The sequence below is a fragment of the Globicephala melas genome, chromosome 9, assembly GCF_963455315.2.
Source record: "Globicephala melas chromosome 9, mGloMel1.2, whole genome shotgun sequence".
Classification (NCBI taxonomy): Eukaryota; Metazoa; Chordata; class Mammalia; order Artiodactyla; family Delphinidae; genus Globicephala; species Globicephala melas.
The window spans coordinates 71,737,484-71,761,124 of NC_083322.1; the positions used below are offsets into that span (position 1 = coordinate 71,737,484).

General features: G+C 36.6%; 1 protein-coding gene across 8 annotated transcripts in view; it reads right to left on the bottom strand.

Moving 5' to 3' along the window:
• The window catches only part of TMEM196 (transmembrane protein 196), a 55,712-nt gene extending 35,744 nt beyond the window's left edge, over positions 1 to 19,968 (bottom strand). The window contains exon 1 of one of the 8 annotated variants that reach the window (XM_060304698.1): positions 18,654 to 19,823. In XM_060304698.1, the coding sequence (XP_060160681.1) occupies positions 18,654 to 18,812 (159 nt within the window). In that variant the 5' untranslated portion in view covers positions 18,813 to 19,823. Of the gene's footprint in view, positions 1 to 18,647; positions 19,824 to 19,928 lie in introns of those variants that run through there. The other 7 variants (XM_060304699.1, XM_060304697.1, XM_060304695.1 and 4 more) reach the window with 7 other exon arrangements.
• Positions 19,969 to 23,641: the final 3,673 nt, after the last annotated feature.

Genomic DNA, 23,641 nt, shown 5'->3' on the forward strand with positions numbered 1-23,641 from the left:
CATTCCTACGGGAGTTACCTTCATTCTGATTCTAAATTTTAATATGAAAGGTATTCACAGTGCCCCTAGCTCTAATTCTTCACACTGCTTCCTAGGTGATTATTCCTAAAATACACTGACTCTTGTTACTTATATCCTCAAAACCTTTAAAACGTTTTTAGTACCTGTCCATTTCTTAAAAAGTGTAAGTTCAAATCCCATAGTATAGTACTCAAGTTTCTAACAGTTAGCTCAACCCTACCTCTTCAGATTCTCTTCTTTCTTCATATTCCGTGCTCTGAAACCAATATCCTCTACCATTCTCAAGCTCTCCACGGAGCATGTCTCCACCAACCTGAAAGGTCTTTCTTTCCTCACCTCCCATCAAGCCCTCCCTACTTCAATTTTTCCAGACTTGCCACTAAAACACATCCTCCATGAAGTCATCTGTCTCCCTCTTCACTTTCCTTTGCGCCATCTGTCTCCCTCTTCACTTTCCTTTCGCAGGATTTTCATACACTGCATTCTGTATTTAACTCTACTTATTTGGATTAGTAGGAGTCAATATATCAATAGTTTAGTGATTAAGAATGACTGCTCTAGAATCGAATTGGCTGAGTTTGAATCATGGCTCCATCATTTTCCAGCTGTGTGACTTTGAGAAAGTTACTTAAATAATTTGCTACAGTTTTCCCTTTAATTAAATACATAAGAGAACATACTTCATAGAATTGCTATAAATATTAGACAAAATAATAGGTGTAAAGCACTTAGAGGAATTCATGTTCAATATCTGTTATTGTTTACATGTATTTCCCCCACCAACTATAAAACCCTTAAATCCAGAGTCCAGATAATTATCTATCTTCAAATTCTCAGCAAAGCAACTTCATTTAAAAACCAGTAATTATCTGTCAAATTGATTTATTGGGAAGCTCTAGGGTCCTGTGTATATCCTGAAGCTTTAGATCACCATAGCTATCTCAACAAGATGGGTCTTGTTAAAGGAACACATATTTAGGAAAGCAAGGAAAGAGGAGGGAAAATCATCAGAATTTCAAAACAGGAGAAATTATGTGAAAAATTAGCAATAATATTGTAATTCCAACTCTAAATAGTAGAATACAGAAAGGAATCTTGTACAAATAAGCTGAAAGCTTGCAGTAAATGATGAGCAGTAAATAATGTGTTGTTATCAAAGTGCAGCTTGTGATAGAATTACTTTCTGTAGTCATGGGCTTAACAAGTTTTGGCCATGCACTACTGAGAAAAAAGCAAAAAGGCTCTCATTCAGTCTTCCTTTGTCATTTAATTATATTAGGTGAGTCAATTGAATTCTCTGGGCTTCATCTTTAAAAGGAGGGATTTGAACTGGATGGGATTTGTGACGTTCTCCCTGCTCTGACATTCTCTGATCTGTAAGCCAAGCAACCCTATTTTTTCTCCACTCAATTTCAGCAGACACTTCTCCAGTACTGACCATATGTACCCAATATTTCTCCAGTATCTACCATGACATATATCATAGCTCTCTGACACATTCTATCATTTATAATAAAATGATATTCTCCATTCCTTTTATAAGAATGAGGAGACTAATACTAATATCACCTGATTATGGAATTAAAAGAAACAACCCATGTGATAGTGCTTAGCCTTGACTGTGGGACATCGCAGGTGCCAATAAATGTTTATTTTCTCCCTCTATTTGGAAAATTATTTTTTAAATATCAAGATCCATTATTTGTGAAGCCTTTTCAACCTCTCTATGTACTCCTAGTCAGAACCTAACAAAATATATTCATGTCTATTATAACACTGATACACTGACCATTTTTTATGGTAATTATTCACTATATAGCTGTCATTCTAAAAGTTCTTGAACTCCTTGTCAGGTGTTATGTATTTTAATCTTTAAAACTTTAGCACTAACAGAGGACCTCACACATACAAAAAGTTCAATGAATATATGTTGATGAATGGATAAATGAATGAATTAATTTCAGGTTAGTAAAAGAAGTGGGAAAAAGCTTCTCCTCTCCCAAAACACTCTTTTTTTTTTTTTGCAGTATGCGGGTCTCTCACTGTTGTGGCATCTCCCGTTGCGGAGCACAGGTTCCGGACGCGCAGGCTCAGCGGCCATGGCTCACGGGCCCAGCCGCTCCGCGGCATGTGGGATGCTCCCGGACCGGGGCACGAACCCGTGGTCCCCTGCATCGGCAGTCGGACTCTCAACCACTGCGCCACCAGGGAAGCCCCCAAAACACTTTTGATACTTGCCAAATAATATTTGAAATCCCTTTAACAAAAAGTCATACAGAGTCTTTGATTTCACCATTTAAAAAACAGAGGTTGAAAGACTTGTGTCATGGGAGCAGACTCCTGAGGTATCCATTCTGGAAAATGCTGTACTGTAACACTTAGCTGCTTCTAGTGTCTCTACCAGCTGACTAAGCCAACACAGCCTTCCCAGTTCACAAAAAACTCAAATTGTCTAAGAGGCATTCCTCATCTATAGTTCACGTCTTAGGTAAACAAAGCTTGACAATTTTCTTGACCAGCTGACTACTTGTTTTTGATGAGAAAAAAGTATCTAGATGAGAGCTGTCTAACAGAAATTTAACCTAAGCCACAGATGTGAGCCACATGTATAACTTTGCATTTTCTGGTAGTCACATTAAAAAGAAAAAGGTGAAGATTTTAACAATATATTTTATTTAACTCAATATATTCACACTATCATCATTTTTCCATGAAATCAACATTAAAAAACTTGAGGTACTATATGTCGTTTTTTCCTACTCAGTCCTTGAAATCTAGTGTGCATTTTATCCTTATATCTTAACTCAGACTAGCCACGTTTAAAGTGCTCGGGAGCCACATGTGGCTAGTGGCTAATCTATTTGTATAAATCTAGAGAATACCTAATCCTAGTTACGGTCACAAGTCAAAGAAAAACAAGTGCCCCCCTCAACCACCAAATATCACCCAAGAGATACAATGATTTCCTAAATTAGTTAGTTTCAGTTGTGTGCGAGCTCTAGAGACAACTTGTTCTCTATACGCCTAAGTTTCCTGATAACCCATTGCATGATGTCTGCCAAACTTGCATCTTTTAACGCAGTAAATACTTTCAACTCGATATTTTATTAACTCCCCAAGTATCCCTCTAAGAGACTATTCTGAACGTCTGAGAGCCAAAGATGTTTGACGATACCCCTTGGCTAGAGCTGAAAAGACATTAGCAAAAATTACAAGTTAAAGTTACACCTCTTTCGCCAAATGAACAGTTCCTTTGAGAAAATCCTTTCCTTCAACTACAAGTAATTGGGGTACAAAGGTGGTGAGAATTGCTAACCTTTCATAATGGTATTTTAATTTCATAATGTCACACTACAAAACTCAGCTCATCCCATCACTAGTAAGTACACTCTGCTATATTCATGGCCAAAGATACATTTATGGAAAAGAGCACCTTTTGTTTAGTGTGGCCCTTTAAAGAAATTTATCATTATAAAATATTTTGACAATTTTTACAACAGTGTTGGATAAAGGCATTTTACATACATACATATATATCATATATATGTAAACACACGCATATTTGTTTCTAGCCACTTTAGGCAAACTGTACTAAATCTGACTTAATTTTGATTTCTAGATGTTTGACTTAAAAAGAATAGCCTCAGAGAGAAAATATTCATAACTACAGGACTTTGACATTCCCTGTTCAAGCTCTACAAATGCATAAAGCTTGATAAATGAGCTTTGGAATTTGTTTTTAAAGCCTTCTTGAAGGCAATCTGCTTACTTACCTAAATTGATCACTAGCTTTTGTGGGTTTGGAAACATTAGTAACTTTTAAAAATTAGCTTGGGGACTTCCCTGGTGGCGCAGTGGTTAAGAATCTGCTGGCCAATGCAGGGGACGCAGGTTCAATCCCTGGTCCAGGAATATCTCACATGCCGTGGAGCAACTAAGCCCGTGAGCCACAACTACTGAGCCTGCCCTCTAGAGCCTGCCAGCCACAACTACTGAGCCCGTGCACTGCAACTACTGAAGCCCACGTGCCTAGAGCCAGTGCTCCTCAACAAGAGAAGCCACCGCAATGAGAAGCCCACGCACCGCAACAAAGATTAGCCCCCGCTCGCCGCAACTAGAGAAAGCCCACATGCAGCAACGAAGACCCAATGTGGGAAAAAAAAAAAAAAATTAGCTTCTCTCAGTCAGTTTGGAAAAGCACCATGGAGAACACGTCACAATTTCTTTGGAAAGCTGTTTCCTTGAAACTCCCAACTGGGAGGAAACCCCTGAAATTTGTTAAAATAATTACTACATATCCATGATAGTTAGCAGTGCCAATAATTTGAGATCATTCCTGTTCAGTTTGGGGCATAGCCACATAATTTCATTATCCTTTTGGTTGAACACTTATTTTAAGGATATTTAATGTTTTGAGGCATCTGTGCAAATAGTGTTAGACCAAGAATTAGATGACTTGGACTCTTGTCCTGGTTCTGTAGTTAGCCACCAGTGCTAATTCTCTGGGTTTCAGTTTAGTTATCTGTCAAATGATGAATTTGGAATAAATTATTTTTATGTCTCTATCCTGTTCATATTGTGTGACTTAATTATAATTCTCAATCAAGAGGGAGAGAAGACATTTTAATCATGTTCTCAGAGTCAAACCAGACATGTTTCTTCTCTACCCTTAGCTATTGACAGATATCAAATTAGACAGAAAACACAAAAGCCATCAGAGAATCCTCTCTCTATTCGCCATTAGGTGTGACAAGCTCTGCATCTTAACTCATATTATCTTGCTTTATTACATGAAACAAAGATAAAACTTATCAACACAAAACCTCCATTTTAGCTCTAAATTCAATCACCCTTCACTTACTCAAAGACTTTCTTTCTCCCCCTTTATAACTCTCCCATTCTACTCCATTATTCACATCAGCATGCCGAAGTGTTCCAAAATCTCCCTTAAAAGTGAAAGCCTTCCTTGACTCCAAATCTTTTTCTACTGATGGTTCTTTCTCTCTACTCCATCTTCCCTTTACTGCCAAGCTTCTACACTTACTATTTCTGCATTTTTACTTCCCGTTCTCTCTCAGACTTCAGACTGCCTTCTACACCCTGTTTTATTTCATCTTCTCTTGCTAAAGTAAGTAATGACTTCCACATTTCACTCCACATCTTACAAGGAACCTCTCTCCTTTGGGCTTCTGGGATACCACACTCTCCTGGTCTTTAGCATATTTTTCTGGTCACAACTTCTCAGTCTCTTTTTTCTACTTCTGAGTATTATAGTAAATTCTGAATGTCCAGCTTCTGAATATAACAGTAACTGAAGGCATTGTTTTGGGTGGTTTCTACAAGTCACGTGGCTTTAAATACCTTTAAATGTATTTAATGTATTTACAGTTTTTAGATTTCCAGCCCTGAAATCTAGACCCATCTAATAGCCCACAGCATCTCTCCATCTGGATGTCTCACAGGCACCTCCAACTTAGCAGATCACAAATAAATCCTTGATCTCTTCCCACCATACACAATTATCCCCTACACACACACACACACACACACACACACACACACAGTTTTTCCTTCTCTAATCCCCTAATCTCAAGAGTAAATAGGACCCTATCAGTTGCTCAGTCCTGAAATCTGAGGCTCATTCTTAATACTTTACAATGGCATCTAATGAAACACAAAGTCTTGTCAACTGTGTATCTCAAATATCTGTTCTTCTTCTATTTTTATTTTATTCTTTAACTCTCATCCATGTAACTATTGCTTCATACACCCTAGCAGCCTCCTAACTAGACTTGTGACTTAATTTGTGACAAGTTAAGAACTTGTCTGACTCCAAAAAAATTTTTTTTAAATACAGCCCCAAATGAGCTTCTTTAAATGCAGGTATAATCCTGTTACTTTCCTGCTTAAAATCTTTTGGTGGCTCCTAATTAGGAGAAAATAAAAACATTGTACCGTATGTATAAAGCCTGAAGTGATTTTCATCCCCATGTGTGTCTCTTCCCCTCACCCAGTGCCTTATATCTCCTCCTACTCACTAGTCATGCTCCAGTTACCCTGGCCTTCTTTCAGTTTCTCAAACACATGGATCTTTTTCTATCTCAGAGTCTTTACACACGGTATTCCCTCTGGTTGGAACAATGCTTTTTCCCTCTTTATCTGGGTAATGCCTCATCATCCTTCAGAAAATATTGCTTCCTTAGAGATGCATTTTCTTATTCTCCGATTATTGACAACTGTTATAGGCTTCATAAGCCTGTACTTCTCCTATTTAACAGGTACAACCTTTAGTTGTTAATTTGTGCATTATTTGTTCATCGTCTATATTCCTTTTTATTTTTATTTATTTATTTATTTATTTATTTTGTGGTACGCGGGCCTCTCACTGCTGTGGCCTCTCCCATTGCGGAGCCCAGGCTCCGGACGCGCAGGCTCAGCGGCCATGGCTCACGGGCCCAGCCGCTCCGCGGCACGTGTGATCTTCCTGGACCGGGGCACGAACCCGGGTCCCCTGCATCGGCAGGCGGACTCTCAACCACTGCACCACCAGGGAATTCCTTTTAAATTAAGCTTCAGCAGACCAGGGATCATGATAATTTTATTCACTGCTAAATCCTCAGAACCTAACTCGGAGCATAGAACGTCATAGCTGTGGAATCAATACTTGTTAACGAAATCTTATAAGAAAGTGAATTGAGAAGAATAGCATATGGCTGATGAGAATGGGAACAGGAACTTGACTCTCTTCATTTTCCATAGCTCTTCCTCCATACCATGCTGTCATTCCTCTTCTTGACTCATCCCAACCCAGTGTAGACCATGTAGCTCAGGCTGATCAAGTGTCTTTGTCACTGACTTCAACGTTGATTTGGCCCCATTTTCATAAGCCTAATCCCTGGGGGGTTCCCAGGCCCTGACCATGCTATCTAACAACTCAGTTTCCTGGGCTTTTTCCGCCTTTATTACATTTATAGATATCCTCAATGGCCTCTGCTTTCCCCTCTCCCAATTATTCTGCATTTTTAGCAAAGCGTTCATTTTTAAAATAAGTCACTTTTCTACTTTCCTATTTATAGTCCTTTCTTTTCTTAGTCTATGGAAGATCCTGCTAATACGCAGTGTTCTTTTTTTCCCTTAAGCTAGATCTAATTTCTTGTTTTCCATCACAAAACAGAACACTGAAATAAAGTAAGGCATTTATATACATTGATCCATATACTATGTTTCTTCCACTCCAGGAAATTTTGAAACTTAAAAAAATTTAAAAGTTCAACTGCGAAAGGGTAAATGTACACTTTTTATCAATAGAGCCATTACCTCTCACAAATATAATCACCTTCACAGGAAAATAAAATACCAAGAGGATAAAGTGTACAAGAGCTATGCTGATGTGATAAGCAAGCAGTCCTCCATTAGCACCAGGCCATTTTGGTAGCCTAGCAGACAGCATGGGGTAAGAGGCAACCAGAGCAAATAAAGAAATTAAACCAAGTACTCAAGGGAGAAATGGAAAGAAAAACCCCGCAGAAGTAAATGGGGATGCACAGCAAGTAGTGAAAGAAACCTTTGCAGAGACTGTAAAGTAACTGAATGAAACTATCAACACGCAAGAATGAATTTCAGAAGAAAGCACCAAACATAGATAGTATGAGGCTGATCGGCAGGCCAAGCTCTTCTAAACGAACCCAAGTCCAAAAATCTCAGAAACTTCTTACTGGGACCCAAATCCTCAGTGTGGAATTCTTTCTTTCTTCAAAAGAATCAGCCTTGATGCTCAGAATGCCATTCATTCCTTCACACCCCCACTCAGGGTTCAGGTAATGCAATCTTTCTTGTATTTAATGAATTATGCATTGTATTTTGTTACAACTACTCTTTGTGATAGTTTTTCTTTTTAAAAACTAATCTGCTCAATATTTTGAGTATGCTAAGTGAATAAGGCTTTTTGATGTTCGAGCTATTTCTGCTCCAGAAGTAGCAAGGAAAATTTTAACTAAACTTGTAAATTTTCAGCAAGAGGGACTTTGAATTTGCAGTATATTTAAGTGGCAATTGTCCAAGTAAATCTTAGGTATAGTCATTATTCATGTTAGTTATTAAAACAAAACAAAATAAAACTATTTCATAGATAGCAGGAAAAAATCAGAAGAGTTTATCTCCTGAGTCCAAAGTTTTGTTATTTTAGCCAAATATAACATATAAATGAATTTTAAAATTCAAACTTACTTAAAATTTTAAAAAATGATTAGTTCCGGAGGGAAGTAAAGGAAGATGCAATCAATATTCAACATCCAGATATAGATAATGCTGTCCATGACATTCTATTTATTAAAGTAGCATAAACTTCTTATATACATTTTACAGGAGCTCTATATATATCATAATAACAACTTAATAAGTATTTTTATGTAAATTAAGGTAGTTTTACATTAATGTGGGCTATCCCAATTTGCAATGATTTCACTTGTATTTTTATGTTTAGGATTCCTTCGTGTCATATAAATAATATTAACTTAAATACTGTATTTGGGCAACATTCAAATATCAAGCTCACAACTTGATACATGTGGAAGACCTAATAAAGTTAAAAATGTAGAAGATGGCTTTGGTGAAGAGGAAAGGTAAAAAGATACTTCCTTGGGTACATGCCAGCTTTGAGTCTATGATTTGTGGCCTGTCCTCTCAGAGTTGAAAATATCCAGGGGCTACAGGGGACTGGAGGGTAGAAGTTATACTCTTCCTAAGAATTGTCAACACCACGAATGAATGTCCATCCAACATGCCTGGCAGTTTCTGAAAGCCTGCCAGTTATGGAGATAAGAGGCAGCTGACGTTGTGAACTTGCCCCCAAATCAGGGCACTAGCAGCCTAAATGCAGCTTATACTGCGTATCAGTGATAATTATCGACTTCCTCCTAGGAATTACTTGTCTCTCGATCTCCACTGTACCTGTATGAGCACCTGCATGGGCACATGCATACACACACTGACACACACATACATATACATTCTTTCTTCAGGTGATTTAGGTTTCTACCCTACACCTGTTGCTTTTCGATCTTAAATCACTGAATCCTAAATCCTTTAGGTTCTCATCCCCTAAGTGAAGAAACTCACCTGCTAAGTGGTATAACAAAAGTAGGTGGAATTCTTAGGCAATGTAGTATATTATAAACATAAGCTGCCATTGCTGTTATTATTTATGTCATTATTATTATCATTAATTATTATTTAAATTCTTCAGAGTAATCCAGGTAGGAGATTAATTGGCAGAAAACAAGTACAGAAAGAACTAAAAATTCCAACAGCCCAGCAAAATTAATGAGAAAATCAAGAACACATCTGTATTTGATAGAACAAACAAAAATTATAATTCTTTACCTCAATACTGACCTAGAAAATATTCCTGGGACCCTGGGACAAGCACACTAAATCACTACTACTACTAATGCCAAAAATCAGTTATGACTAGTACATATTTTCTAAGAGAGGATATATGACCTAAATGTTACTAAGTCTTGAGTCCAAGGTCAATTTCATCAACGGTCTTACAATAAGCTCCCCTTCAGAAATGTATAGAAATAAAATGTCTATAATGCACAATAGAAACCACACACAGAAAATGGATTTTTCCAGAGATATGGCAAAAGCGTGCAGTCATTGTTGTGGGCCAGTCACAGTTACTGAATACCTAAAATTTATCAAGCCCTTTATGGAAGTCCTACTTTTAATTTTTAGAAAACTCCATGAGATAAGTAGTAGGATTGCTATTTTACCAATGAGTTAGCTGACTGCTCAGTGAGATAATTCAAATCATTCAAACTTAAACAACTAGAAAATACTAGAGCTAGAATGTGAACCCAAGTCTTAATACCTCCAAAACCTGTTTCCATCTCTGTGTGTCATGCCAATACTTCCAGTTACACAAATGAACTCTTACTTTTGTATGACAGGCAGCCGTAAGAATAACTGAACAAAAGGAACTGATGAACTTACAAATCCACCGTCAATAATAGGAAAGCCATTTGAAGCTGGAGTTAGGTTTGTGATGAAAGATTTTCACTTCCCTCAAGTCTCAAGATTTCCTTCAAGTCTTTCTCTTGATCCTGCATACACATCTTGGAACCAAGGGCTGGTGTTTTGCCTTGAAATTGAGCAGCAATGCCTGGCCCCACGGCCTTGGCCTCATGACCGCCAAGTTCTACCGAGTAGAACTCACCAAGCTTAGTTGGGAATCAAGAGCAGACTAGTCTTACCATTCTTTCAGGACCCTTTTGAAGCTGGACCCATCCTATTCAGATGAGGTAGATCTTCACTTACCAGTTTTTCTGTGAACATGTCTTTGCTCTAACAAGTTCAGTCTCCTCAATCCTCCATAAACTCTCCAATTTATTATCCCTTCCATGATTTTACACATACTAATAACTGCTTAGCACATCATCTTCTTTCCTCTGCCCACTGGAAATCTGACCGATCTCCAAGGCCTGGGTACAGTTCTCCCACCATGAGGAAGAATACCCTTGGTCCTTCATTGATACCTCTCATTCTGAACATATTTAAACAAATATGTTATTTTGTGTCTTCCTGATTTGGCCTCATAATATTTAATGATTATTTGAGATGCATAATTTAGCTTTATTTTTCAAGGCTAAAGCTTAAGCTTTATGGATAGGAACAATTTAATGTATTATCTCACACTCTTTTGAGAACATCGGGGTTGTGTTGTTCATCAGTTGACTATATCAGTCTCTTCCAGAAAATAGATACAAACAGTGATCGGGACCTGGCTTTTATGCCATCCTGCCTGCCTCGTAGATTCAGGGATGGGAGCAAATAATGAGGTCAGGCCTCAGTGAATGACTTTCTCATGAAAATATCCCATGTTCCACACAATGCAGTCAAAGAAGTACAGATTTTGAAATAAGACTGCTCTGGCTTTAAATACTAACTCAGCTGATTAAATAATGGTGGACCCTAGGTAAGTTCTTTTTCCTACATAAATTTTATAAAACACTACATTGTTCACAAAGATGTTAAAATTAGAAATAAAATGTATAAGAAAGCATATGGACCATAGTTAACCATGAATAAATCATGTCTAGTATTATTTCTATAGGATAAATAGCTCAAGGCACCCTGTCCGCCAAGGTGATATACTTAACCACTAATATTTTATTTTTGCCTTAATTTTTTCCAATATTTAATAGCAGATCATGAACTAATGGAACTTTCAATTGCTTCTTGAGTTGCAATATTGGCACTAAAAATCATGATCACTAATTAACATTATAAGAGTCATTGTTGAAATTTAGATATTTCATTGATGAATCTGTTAATAGTACAACATGAAATCAACATTGCTTCAAAAGCTATTTGGGTTGTTAGGGCAAAACCATACGAATTTCCAAGATATTGAGTATCTTTGTCAGAAGTATTAATTTGTACTTTTATTTTGACTTTATGACAGTAACATATGGTTTTATATGTGTTTCGAGGACTTTGTTTTATGGTATAAAAAGTAGTTACCATACCTCCCCTGTTTGACTTGCCTAACTTAGATAATTGTCTAACTTATCTGATTTTCAAATATTTTTATCACAGGGTTTCTACCCTTTCCACCTCCAACAGAAAAACAAAGAGAGAGGTGTCTTACAGCAGCAGCTGTTTCCCCATTCGGTTTTAAGCTGAATATTTACATGACTTCTCTAATGTAGATATTTCGGTACATTTTTTTAGCTGTTAATGTATATACCTGGATTAAAACAAAAGCTAACTAGATACTATACATGAAAAGAAAAAACAAAAACAAAAATGATGAGTCAAACTAGAGTTGATTAAGGGTGTTGGAGAAATGTTGAGAACCAGTGCACCCCTAGTGGGTTAATGGTCTCAGGCAGTCATGGAGCCAAACAGGGCTAATGCTCACTGAGCGCTTACTTTGTGCCAGGCTCGTTACTGACAGCTTTATAAGCATTGTCTTAGCTTCACAGTAACTTCACAGCAACCTGTAAAATAGATATTCCTTGACTCAGTGAAGACACATAGTTATCCAGAGCTACAGTAATATTGAGTGAGATGTATGAATCCCATCTGTCATTCAATATGAGTAAAGTATATATAGATTAGATCTGCATTCATGACAAGGATTGCATGGCTTTATACATCACAGAGGAAAGTAGTCACATAGTGTTTTTTCTTTCTCTCTTTTTCTCCTAGAATGATACTCAGTGAGAGTCTTTATATACTATCATCTAATTAATCTGCCATTGTCCATGTATTTGAACATGGACACCTATATGCAGAGTAACCACCTTGTAATTTGACTAAATTATTAGGACAATAAAGTTAAACATTTTGAACAACTCTGGGCTTAGTTATTTAGGTATAGAAATGCCATTTGAATGAATAGAATTATGTATCAATATATATATAATGCAGTAGTAGGATGAAGTTTTGTTCAGTTCGTAAGTGAATGAGCCAACATCATTTGAACAGAAAACAGAAAATTGTTGGGGTTTTTCCCCTTTGGTGAGTGTGTAAACACACACACCCCAAAATCTATTCTAATTTTTACTGAATTTTCAAGATAGGTTTGGATGAATTTTGGATGGCTGGGTTATGCCTCCCATCTACTAATAAAATTAAGTATCTGAGGGCTAAGTGAATATACAGGAAAGTTAAATTGCTTAGCCATATTCAAAGCACATATTGGATGATCTGGCTAATAATTAAGTCAATATGGAGAGCCAGCTTGAACATTTTAAGCAAAAACATCCAAATGAAAAGATGTGACTTTGTCTAGATCATGTTGTATGGAGCAAACTGTCAACAAATAGGTGAGTGATGCTATCATTATCACTTATCCCCTCACGTTTCTATGGCAAATTCTTCAAGACCAGTTATACCCTTGAATGAGGGCCAAAATCCTGAAGCAGAATTTTCCATGGCCTCTGCACAGAAATTTCAACACATGTCACTTACATGTGGGTGAAATACAGACTAAAACAAAAAAAATATCATCGGATAATGGCAAAACTCACCATTTTTCTTCCATCTTACCATTATCAATCAACACCAGAAATTGGCATTTTATTTTTTTTGACACAGTATGATTCCTTGAATAATAACTACATTTTCCAACTGTTTAGCTTGTCTAACTTATCTAACTGCCAGTTATCTAATTGCCCTGACTTGAGTAGATAACAAGTAGCACTTGAGTATAAGAGTGTGACTCAGATAAGGAAGATATTCTTTACCTGGCTCTAGAGAGTCCATGAAGGGGCTTTATTATATCCAGAAACTTGATATTAAAATTAGTCTATATGTTCAAACAATACTATTTATGCATAAAGAAATATCTTGAGATTACACACTAAATTTATAATGGTGGCTAATCTTGATGAGGTGGTAGGGAAGAGAACTTCAGTTTTGATCTTTTTTTAACCCTTTGAAACAATATTTGTGAATTACTTATATAATTCAAATTAATTTAAAAATTGGATATAAATGTTCATTTGTAATTTTTTCTGAGGATAGGGGCAGTGTTTTCATCTCATGACAAATTATATGCATCCTTTATATTATATATTTTAACTTTGGAGAAAAATGATGTATTATCTGGCCAGAGACACACTAGCTTCAAATTTTGTACAATTGAAGTAACTGTTTGAGGGGTTTCTTTCACTTTATTTTGTTTTTCCTTAAATTAACTGAACAGACTTAAATATTAGAAATAACATTTTTGAGCAACTATCATTTATACATAGCATCTCATTTGTGGTGCTATGGTATGGGTCAGATTGTACAGTAGGTGAATTTCAATACAACCTTACCACTGGCTGAGTTGTTGCCATGGTGAATCAGGAGTCTACGTACTAAGTATGTGACTTGATTATGCTATAAATTTCACTCACCTAAAGTAGAGGATTTTTTAAGCAGATGAACTTATGATGTACAAATCAAGTATGCTTCAGAAAAATAAGCAATAAAAAGCGCTCAAACTTTATATGATTTTGACCAGAAAAACTCTGAATATTTTAAAAAACTATTTTACATGTGGGGTAAGGAGCCTAAGAAAAGTTATTTTAATATATTTAATTTATAGAATGAATATCAGATATAGATGGATGGAATTCAGCATGGTATGTATCAAATAAAACTCAGTATCAGATGCTTCTCTGGACACCACCATTTGAATCTTTAGATTTTTCAAGTACCAACTTAGAGCAACAAAATAAAATTCTCCTGGATCTGTGTACCACTAAATATAATCCACTTCCATTATACATGATTCACTGGAGACTGAGAAAAATGACTATCCCACAGCAGCTTGGAAACATAGCCCTGTCTATTTAACTCCCTGTCAATATACCTTACACATCAATTATATTTCACCATGCCTATGTCTTTTCCAAAGCAGTTTACTCAATGGTTCATTTATTGTTATCTAGTAATAATGTATTCTTTCATGCTCTCAAGGAGGTGTCTATATAAACTGTAACAAAGAATCAGGAGGCGGCCAAAATCCTATAAGGCATTTATAGCTTTCTTTCACTATGAAATTACAGTTAAGTAACTGTTCCTTCTAATTGCCCACATCTTTTAGACTGGTCGCAGGACGTACCCTTTGCCTGATTGTGAAATAGTGACTGGAGATAGTCTGTATAAGCATCCACCTTGTGGATTTTAAGCCCTTTTTCTTTTTCTAAGCCACTTAAAAAGTGTTGGCAAGAATGTGGATGAATTGGAACGTTAGCACACTGTTGGTGAGAATGATAAATGGTGTAGCCACTATGACAACGGTATGGAGGTTCCTCAAAAAACTTAAAATGGAACTACCATTTGATCCAACAATCCTTTTTCTGGGTATTTAGCCAAAAGAATGAAATCAGGATCTCAAAGATATATTAGCATTTCATGTTCATTGCAGCACTATTCACAATAGCCAAGATGTGGAAACAACCTAAATGTCCATCAACAGATGAATATGTAAGGAAAATATGGTATATACATTCAATGGAATACGATTCAGCCTTAATTCTAAAGGAACGTCAGAAGGAAATTATGTCATGTGTGAAAACATGGATGAACCTGAGCACACTATACTAAATGAAATAAGCCAATCTCATACAAACAAATACTGCATGATTCATCTTATATAAGGAATGTAAAATAGTGAAGTTTACATAATCAAAGAGTGGAATGGTGACTTCCAGGGGGTAGTGGGGAGAAGGAAATGGGAGTTATGGATCAAGGAGCATAAAATTTCATTTAATCAGATGAATAAGCTCTAGAGATCTGATGCACAGCATTGTACCTATAGTCCACAATAACATATTGTACATTTAAAAGTTTGCTAAGATCTCTTAAGTGTTCTTATCACAATAAAATACAATAAAAAAATTTTGGTCCAATAATTTTTCCAATAATCCAAAAATATCCAATAATAATTTAAGTCCAAATAATCAAATAGTTGCCTGAACTCTTAGTGCATTTGACCTAGAAAAAAGCTTATGATGTTGAGGTCCATTATAATAAGTAATCCCTTCGTAGTGCAGTTTTTATTTCCATTGGCTTCTAAAATTTAATTCAAAATCTGGCAATAATGATATTTGTGTTGAAAAAACTTCATGGCACCAATCAAAACACACTCTGATTATACACTATGACCTGAAAGGTTAATTAACATAAAATCCCATCCAGTGTTTATAAATAACACAGATTTTAAATTCACCAAATACCAAAGAGATTAGTAGTTTTCAATCTAGTTTTCTGCTGCATATTCCTGCAGTCTCTTTGGGAACTAAAATTTGGTGTTATTATTATTATTATATTAAAACTGTGAGGAAATAAATCTATTGCCTTAGACTGGCACGCAGCCTCCCATGGTCTGGTCCCTTCCACTCTTTCCATCCTTCTCTCTCCCTCACGCACGTAAGCCCCAGAAAAATAGAAGAGCCTATTCTACCTGAAACACAACCCATCCTGTCCCAGATTTTTGTCTTCATCCTTGCTGCCTAAAAGTTTCTCTTTCTCATGCCCTTTACTGTTAGTCTATGCACCCAGTACTAGCTGTTTGCATTTATTCAGTGCTTACTACATACCATGCATTTTACTAAGAGCATTATTTCATTTGCGACTTCTAGCAACCCTATTTTACAGAGTATGAGGAAACTTTGGCTAGTCATCCAGACAGTAAATGGCTAATGGCTGAGCTGCGATTTGTACCCAGGCAAACTCCAGATTTCATACTGTGATACATTACTTAACACTGTGATACATTAATTCCAAGTTTCAATAAACTTTAAAGATCAAGAGAAAAATAATAGTTCTCCCATGGGTATTTCCTCTCTCCCCTTTATCTACTCCTGTAACTCCCTGAAGTCAAACTAATTTCTCACTACTGATAAAAGTTTGTGACATACCCATCTTGTTTCCTCTGCTAGGCATTCTGATTCACCTTAATAGGCTTTGTGTTAAATAGTAAAACACCTTGCATATGGTAAGCCCTCTATAAATACTGGTTATATGAATTCATCATCGCCAGAATTAAGAGAGAATTCAGTCTGTATCACAAATGACCTCTGAAAAATTACTTTAAAAATCAATTTAGCATGCCTATAATGTGATAAACAAAGATCAAATTTGGATATTTATATCTTCACAAATTTGATTTTTTATGTAGAGTTAATAAAAGTGACCAAATCTATGGGCACTCCAGTTTTAAATCCATTCATTCAATCATATGGATTTTTTTTTTTTAACTGAATCAGACAATAGAATTTGAAACTATTATTTGAGAATCCTAGGTGAATTTTGGTTACTCTAAGGAAACAAAGTGTTAAAACTGGAAATAATTCTTTATGATAATGACTGTATTATTATTTTATTTGCTTTTCACTGAGCTGCTTCAGAATTTTCATTTTCTGTACATACACATATGTCGACTCACCTAGATAATGGTAAATAGTTGGGAAAGAAAGGAAAAAATCATTTAATTATTTTTCTTACTTGACACTAAGCAAATGTAACCACTTTTTTTTATTTTTGAAGGTAAACTGGATACTTTAATGCTATTTAGATACAACCTACATTTATTTACTCAGTTTCTTGAATTTCAGAGGGGAATTGATTTGAAGAGTATTTGAGGCTTCTTCCTCATAAGCCACCAGAAGATCACATTTTCTTCCCGTGATTTAAATGTTGACATTACAGTTAATTTTGACAATTGTCTGATAGAAGTTTTAAAGTCTAACAATTTCTATTTAAATAATAATAATAATAAAGTAATAATACTACAAATCTCAAAATAATCACTACTACATATAAGATGGAAAATTACTAGGTTGAAGATTTGCCTTTTAGTCTTTCATACTTAAATTTAAAATATACATTGATAAAATTACATAATAAAGAAAAAGGTAATTATTTGAGGTTGGTGGTAACTTATTGAATTCAGAACAAGGATTCCTAGAAAAATTCCATGTTAGAGATGAACACCATTTTTCTTTCTTCTTATAACTTCTGCAATTTAAAAACACTTCACTCTGAAAAGTTAAAATATAAAAACTAATTTTCTAAAGCACAAGTATGCCAGTTTTAAGAATGCTAGAACTTCTCTCAAAAGTAAATTGCTTCAGAATTATTCTTTAACTCATAAATAATTTTTTCCTCGGTGACCTAGAGCATGACTAAGCCATGACTGTTAATTATACTCACTGATTATCTGTGACAGAATAACATCCTATTAAACTATCTGAGAAAACAGAATCAAGCCAGAGACCCAGAAGGATGTGGATATAGCAGATATATAACTTAAAGCAGAAGAAAAGCTAATTTTCACAATTAGGCTCACACTAGGAATAGTGCTGAGTTATTTTATTGATCCTTGGTGGAAGGAATGGGTCTCCAAAGCTTTCCTGGAGATTCACCCAAAGTAAATAAACAAGAGCTCACTGGGTCTGCCCTCTGACCTAGAGAAAATTATGACATTTTCTCTGAGCATTAGGTACTCTTTAAGCTGAGTTATTCTTCAATTAGAATGTTACATATCATAATCTGTTGTTTACCTTATTGCCTAGAACTTACAAAAGAGTTCTATAGACGCTAACAAGGGAAAATTAAGAGCAGTGTTTTCTGGGATAAAATGCTCCTTTCACACTCACACCCCATTTCTCCTTTTGTGATATCGGTGTTGCCTTTAGTGTACTTTGGGCACTGTTATCCAGAAATAAACGCACAATTCTACCCTTGCTTGTTCCTGGTATAAGAAAATGATATGACACTTTCATTTTGATTTTCCTTGTAAAAGAAATTAAGTGAGTCTGCCCTTGACAGGTGTGATGCCCCAATCAGCACCATTCCGCAGGCTTTTGCAGACTCAGCCAGTGGAAACTGCCCTCCCCCCAACTTTAAACAAAGCCATTTAATGTGGTATCAAGTCAAGGTAAGAAAAAAGGAAACACACTAATAAATAAAGGACAACATAAAGTATAGCCTGCCAACATGAACCTACATGCAAGCCGGAGGAGATTTATAATTTTCTTCCCCAGGGAGGGAGTGACTAACGCACACACACTGACCATCACCGTAAAGAGGTAAAGAGAGAGTGAAATGGCTCAACGTACACACACCCCGCTCCATACCGGGGACGAGTCTCCAAGCTGCGGCTTGTGCTCTCGGAGGGCCAGGCTGAAGCTGACCGCTCCTACGGCCACGCTGGACACCCCCAGCCCTATCTCCAGCACAGAGAGAACCAAGAGGCTCCCAATAATCTGGCCGCTGGTGCACATCCTTCCTCGGTCATCATTCCTTCCAGATCAGAGAGAGAAGCCAACCATCCACCTTCTTTCTTCCACTATCCTCCTTACCCCTTCTGCCCCCTACCAGACCCCAAAACTTTTCTTTCTTCACCGGCGAAGCATTATCCACAAGGACTGGATTTCCAGAACTGGAGACCCTCTTCCCTGACCGGGTCAGAGGCAGAGTTGCTCCATCCCCTGGCACGTTCGGACAGTGATCGTAGAAGGATTTTCCCGGTTCGGTTCGGTGGTCGGAGTCCAGGAGAGGAGAGCACACCGGTAGAAAGGGCTTTCAGCAAGGAGCTGGAACCCTGGAGGAGCCACGGAGCTCCGGAGCCCCGAGCCTGGAATCCGGCTCGGGAGGCGCTGTCCAGAGTTCTGCCGCGTCCCAACTCTCCGCAGGGAAATCCCGCTCCCTCCTCAGCCTCCCAAAACCTTTCAGGCTCCCCTTTCTTTCCTTGCCAAGTAGATGAGCTTTGCTTCCCCAGATCCAAGGCGGAACTGCTCAGAGCTTCTCTCTCCCTCTCGTCTCCTTTCCTTTGTTTTCGTGGTAACACAAAGTGCTTCTACGAGTCCCTTGGTCCCCAGGCTGAGCGGGCAGATGAGATTCAGCACCACACTCCGCACAGTTTCTGTGTCGCCAGAAAAAGCGACCTTGTCTGATGGCCTTTTTCCGTCTGGGTTTCTTCTCCCTCGTCGTCGTCCTCTTCCTCCCCTTGTCTCTTGATCTGATTCTCTCTCATTGCAATGACCTCATTGGGATTTAAGAGGGTGACGGAAGAGGGAAAAGCTTGATCTGTTTGTGGGTCCAGAACCAATACTCTAGTCTGGCCCTTGATCGGCTCCGCCTCGGGACGCTTACCACAGGGATCCAAGCGATCCCTACCTTCGCATTCCCCCAACCCCCCTCTCGCTGCCTTCTGGGCTTCTGTCCAGATGGGAGGGGAGGGGATGCCTACGTCAACACGGGCTCATTCTGTATAAAACTTTCTTCTGCGTGTACACAGGGTGACGTGGGAGCACAGTGTGTAAAGAAAGGCAGAGAGAACACAGGGGAGGGAGAAAATACAGACTCCTAAATTCACTAGGACTCCAAAGAACACTCACCAAGGAACTCCTCTCTCAAGAAGAGTTACACTCAGGCCTGCTTTAAGGAGTTGGCCACTCCCTGCTGTCACAACCTGTCACCTTCCATGTCTGAAGGTTGGGAAGATGCAGTTGGCTGGGGCCTCACCCCTGCGGGGGAGGTGCCCGCGGTTCCTCCCCAGCTCTCCCCTAGCAGCGCAGCTATGCGCGTTCTAGGTAGCATCACCAGACCACATGCCTGGGACTGCGTGTTCTCACTCATATTCAAGAGATGTGTATATTTCAGTACTACATTGGAAAGGGCATTATTAAAAACAAAAATCTGGCTCACTGCACAACTGTTTATGACAGTTTGACCTCATCAGAATCCTTAAAACAAGGGCCAACTATGGCTCAGGTATTTTTGTGTTGTAGTCTGATGCACGTGGGACTCTAGAAGTCTGGGTATCACTGAGTCTGGGGCCAGTTTCATGTCCCTGATTTTACTTCATGAAAAATCCCAAGGTATTCCATCAGGAAGATCTCGGGAGTGGGGAGGATGAGAAGATGTTTATGGGTCATCTTTCTCAAAAACTGGTTTCTGGGGAACTTGGAGATGGATTGAAGGAAAACAGAAGAAAGGAGGATTGAGTTAGAACACATTGCACAAGACCAGGGCATCTTGACCTCTCAATGCATGCTGACTAGAGCAGGGCAGTTTCCTCTGATTAGAAGCTTCTTTTTTTTTTCTTAAGGCCCCAGTGCTGAGAACACTAAAGTGGAATGATATACAATCTATATCATGTGCCCGTTTTAGTTTTCTTAAGTTTCAGAGCTTCTTTCAGAGTTTAAATTCAAATGTACAGTATAATTTATTTTCCTTTTGATGTATTTATATTCCACATTTTAGAAAATTGAGTCTTCTTCCCTTAAAAAAAAGCAAGGAAGAATTATGAATTATTAGAGTCTTAATAAGTCTTAAAGAGTCTTCAGCTACTGTGATGTTTGAAGAAAACCTCAAACGTTTATTTTCAATAATTAGAGAATTCACCTTCCACTTCTTGAAAACTCAGTCTACCAAAGAGCCAATCACTAGAATCCTTCATATAGTTTTTGGCTTTACTGAAGGATAGTTTATTTTATTTAAATCTTGTAAAAGTCATTTAAATGATCCAATTTATATGTAGAAATAATGGAGTAACTATGTGGCCTAACTTTTTGTTTGCCTTTAGTCACTGCTTTCCTTTTTTTTTTTTTTATATTCTTCCCCATTGGAAGAGAAAGTTATAGTAAGTGTTAAAATAGATTGGTTAATGCAGCCATATAAAAAGGAGTGTAACTTACAGGATGGAAAATTAATTTTTAGAGGTAGTGTTAACAATGGATGAATTTCCCAGAGAGAAAGAAATGAGTAAATTATTATGATTGAATTTTCATCTCTGAATGCAATGGCTAGAAATGTGTTTTCTTATAAACCCAAAGCCTAATCATATGCTTGACTATAACCAATCTTCATTTTTTGAAAAACAAATATACATGTATGATATCACATATGTGGAATCTAAAAAAAGGGTACAAATGAACTTATCTCCAAAACAGAATAGATTTACAGATGTAGAAAACAAACTTATGGTTACCAGGGGTGGGGAGAGGGAGGGATAAATTGGAAGATTGGGATTGACATATACACACTAGTATATATAAAACAGATAACTAATAAGGACCTAATGTATAGCACAGGGAACTCTACTCAATACTAAAAGAATCTAAAAAAGAGTGAATATAAATATATGTATAACTGATTCACTTTGCTGTACACCTGAAACTGACAAAATTTTGTAAATCAACTATATTCCACTAAAAATTTAAAATAATAAGAAATTAAATCCATCATCACTTATAAATGACTACCAATGAGTCACACCAAAACAGAAATATTTATAGGAATAAAATAAAAACAATCGTTACCATGAACAAGTTACTGTTTGTATTTAACAACATGAAGATCAATGTTGTTAGGACTTTCAAAAATATCTTACATTACTTGTTCTGGGAGAAAAAGTATATTTTCCATGCCCTTTTAAATGATGGAAAGATCCCCACTCCCAATTAAATACAGCAACACTAAATTTCACTCTTAATCGTGGAAATCATGGCAAAAAAAAAGGGGGGGCTCAATTGGTATCCTCTACCTCTCAAAATTATTTGTTAGAGAAAGAATTACAGGATAAAACAATAAATCAAGAGAAACACAAATAAAGTATTGATACATTGGTATCTAAACACCAGTGGCTCTACAATTAGAGGGTTTAATTTTTCTTATGTTATAGTACAATAAAAAAGCTATTCATGAGATCCGTTGATAGATATATGGTTCAATACTTGTACTTCCTCAATAGGAGCAATAGTATAAAAAATCTCAAGTTTGCCACCTGCTGGCTTATGTAGGATACAGTGAATATGAATGTATAGGTAATCTCAAAATAATTTTTATTAAACTTACCAGCTAATCAGAAGAAAACCCTCTGTAATTGCTTTCTTTACGGACCTAAGTTCTGCCAATAAGTATCTAAGAGTTCTGAGATCTTCATATATCCATTTACCCAAATAAGATTTATAGAATTTTTTTATTAAAGTATAGTCAACATACAATATTATATTTGTTTCAGGTATACAACATAGTGATTTGACATTTATCTACATTATGAATTGATCACCACAATAAGTCTAGTAATCACCTTTCACCATACAAAGTTATTAAAATATTATTGACTATATTCCCTATGCCATACATAGAAATTTCAATACATGGAAAAAGGAAAATCCAGGAACTGGTAAACAAATACCACCTGTCTTAATATAGTCAATTAAGTTAGTGAAATAATCAATTCAGTCACTAATATAAGGTTAGTAAATGAAAAGGTCAAAATTTTAAACTGATTAATTTTGAGAATTGATTTAAACTGTTCAAGCTATTATAAACTAAATTTGTATGGTGATTTTAGGAACTGCACTGAATGACCAGTGTAGTACAGAAGATGAAGAAAAATAAAAATCACAAAATTATTACAAATCATATAGCTGTTTTTAAGTGCTACAAGTCTATTTAGTATTTCAATACTCTTGTCAGTGTGGCTAGAAATGATGATACCTAAGACTTAGCTAGGACTTTATAAAGTAATTCTGCTAAAAAAAGAAAAAAGGAAATAACATTGTGAGGACCTTTTTTTCCTTATTTAAAGCTTAAGAAGAAGAGATAATTAATCCTGAATTTATCTTTTGCCTTTTTTGTCTTCTAGTGATAATATAGCTTAGAAGTCATTATCTAATAGTAACATCAGTGCTTATGAAAATTAATTAGAATAAGTATAGTACTCAGTATTGTATTTATCACAATTTTCCATTTATGTCTGAAATATCTTTTGATTATTAATGACTAAAGCATGTAAAAAACCCAAATTATGTATTTTATTCTGATATCTACTTTTTTAATAAAGAGTGTGATTATTTACACTCCTAGCCTTTATGGAGTAATTGGGACTGGATTTCCTCTCCTACTATATACAATATATTCAAATAAACAGTGTTAGGACACCATACGACAGGCAGAGCAGAATTTTGATCCCTGCAAGGAAACTTGGATCTCCACAAAGAAATTCTGAGCATCATAATGGTACATAGATGGGTAACTGTGAACAATAGATTTTTTTGGTTTTCATCTCAAACAGACTAAAAATATGCATAGAAACCAGAGC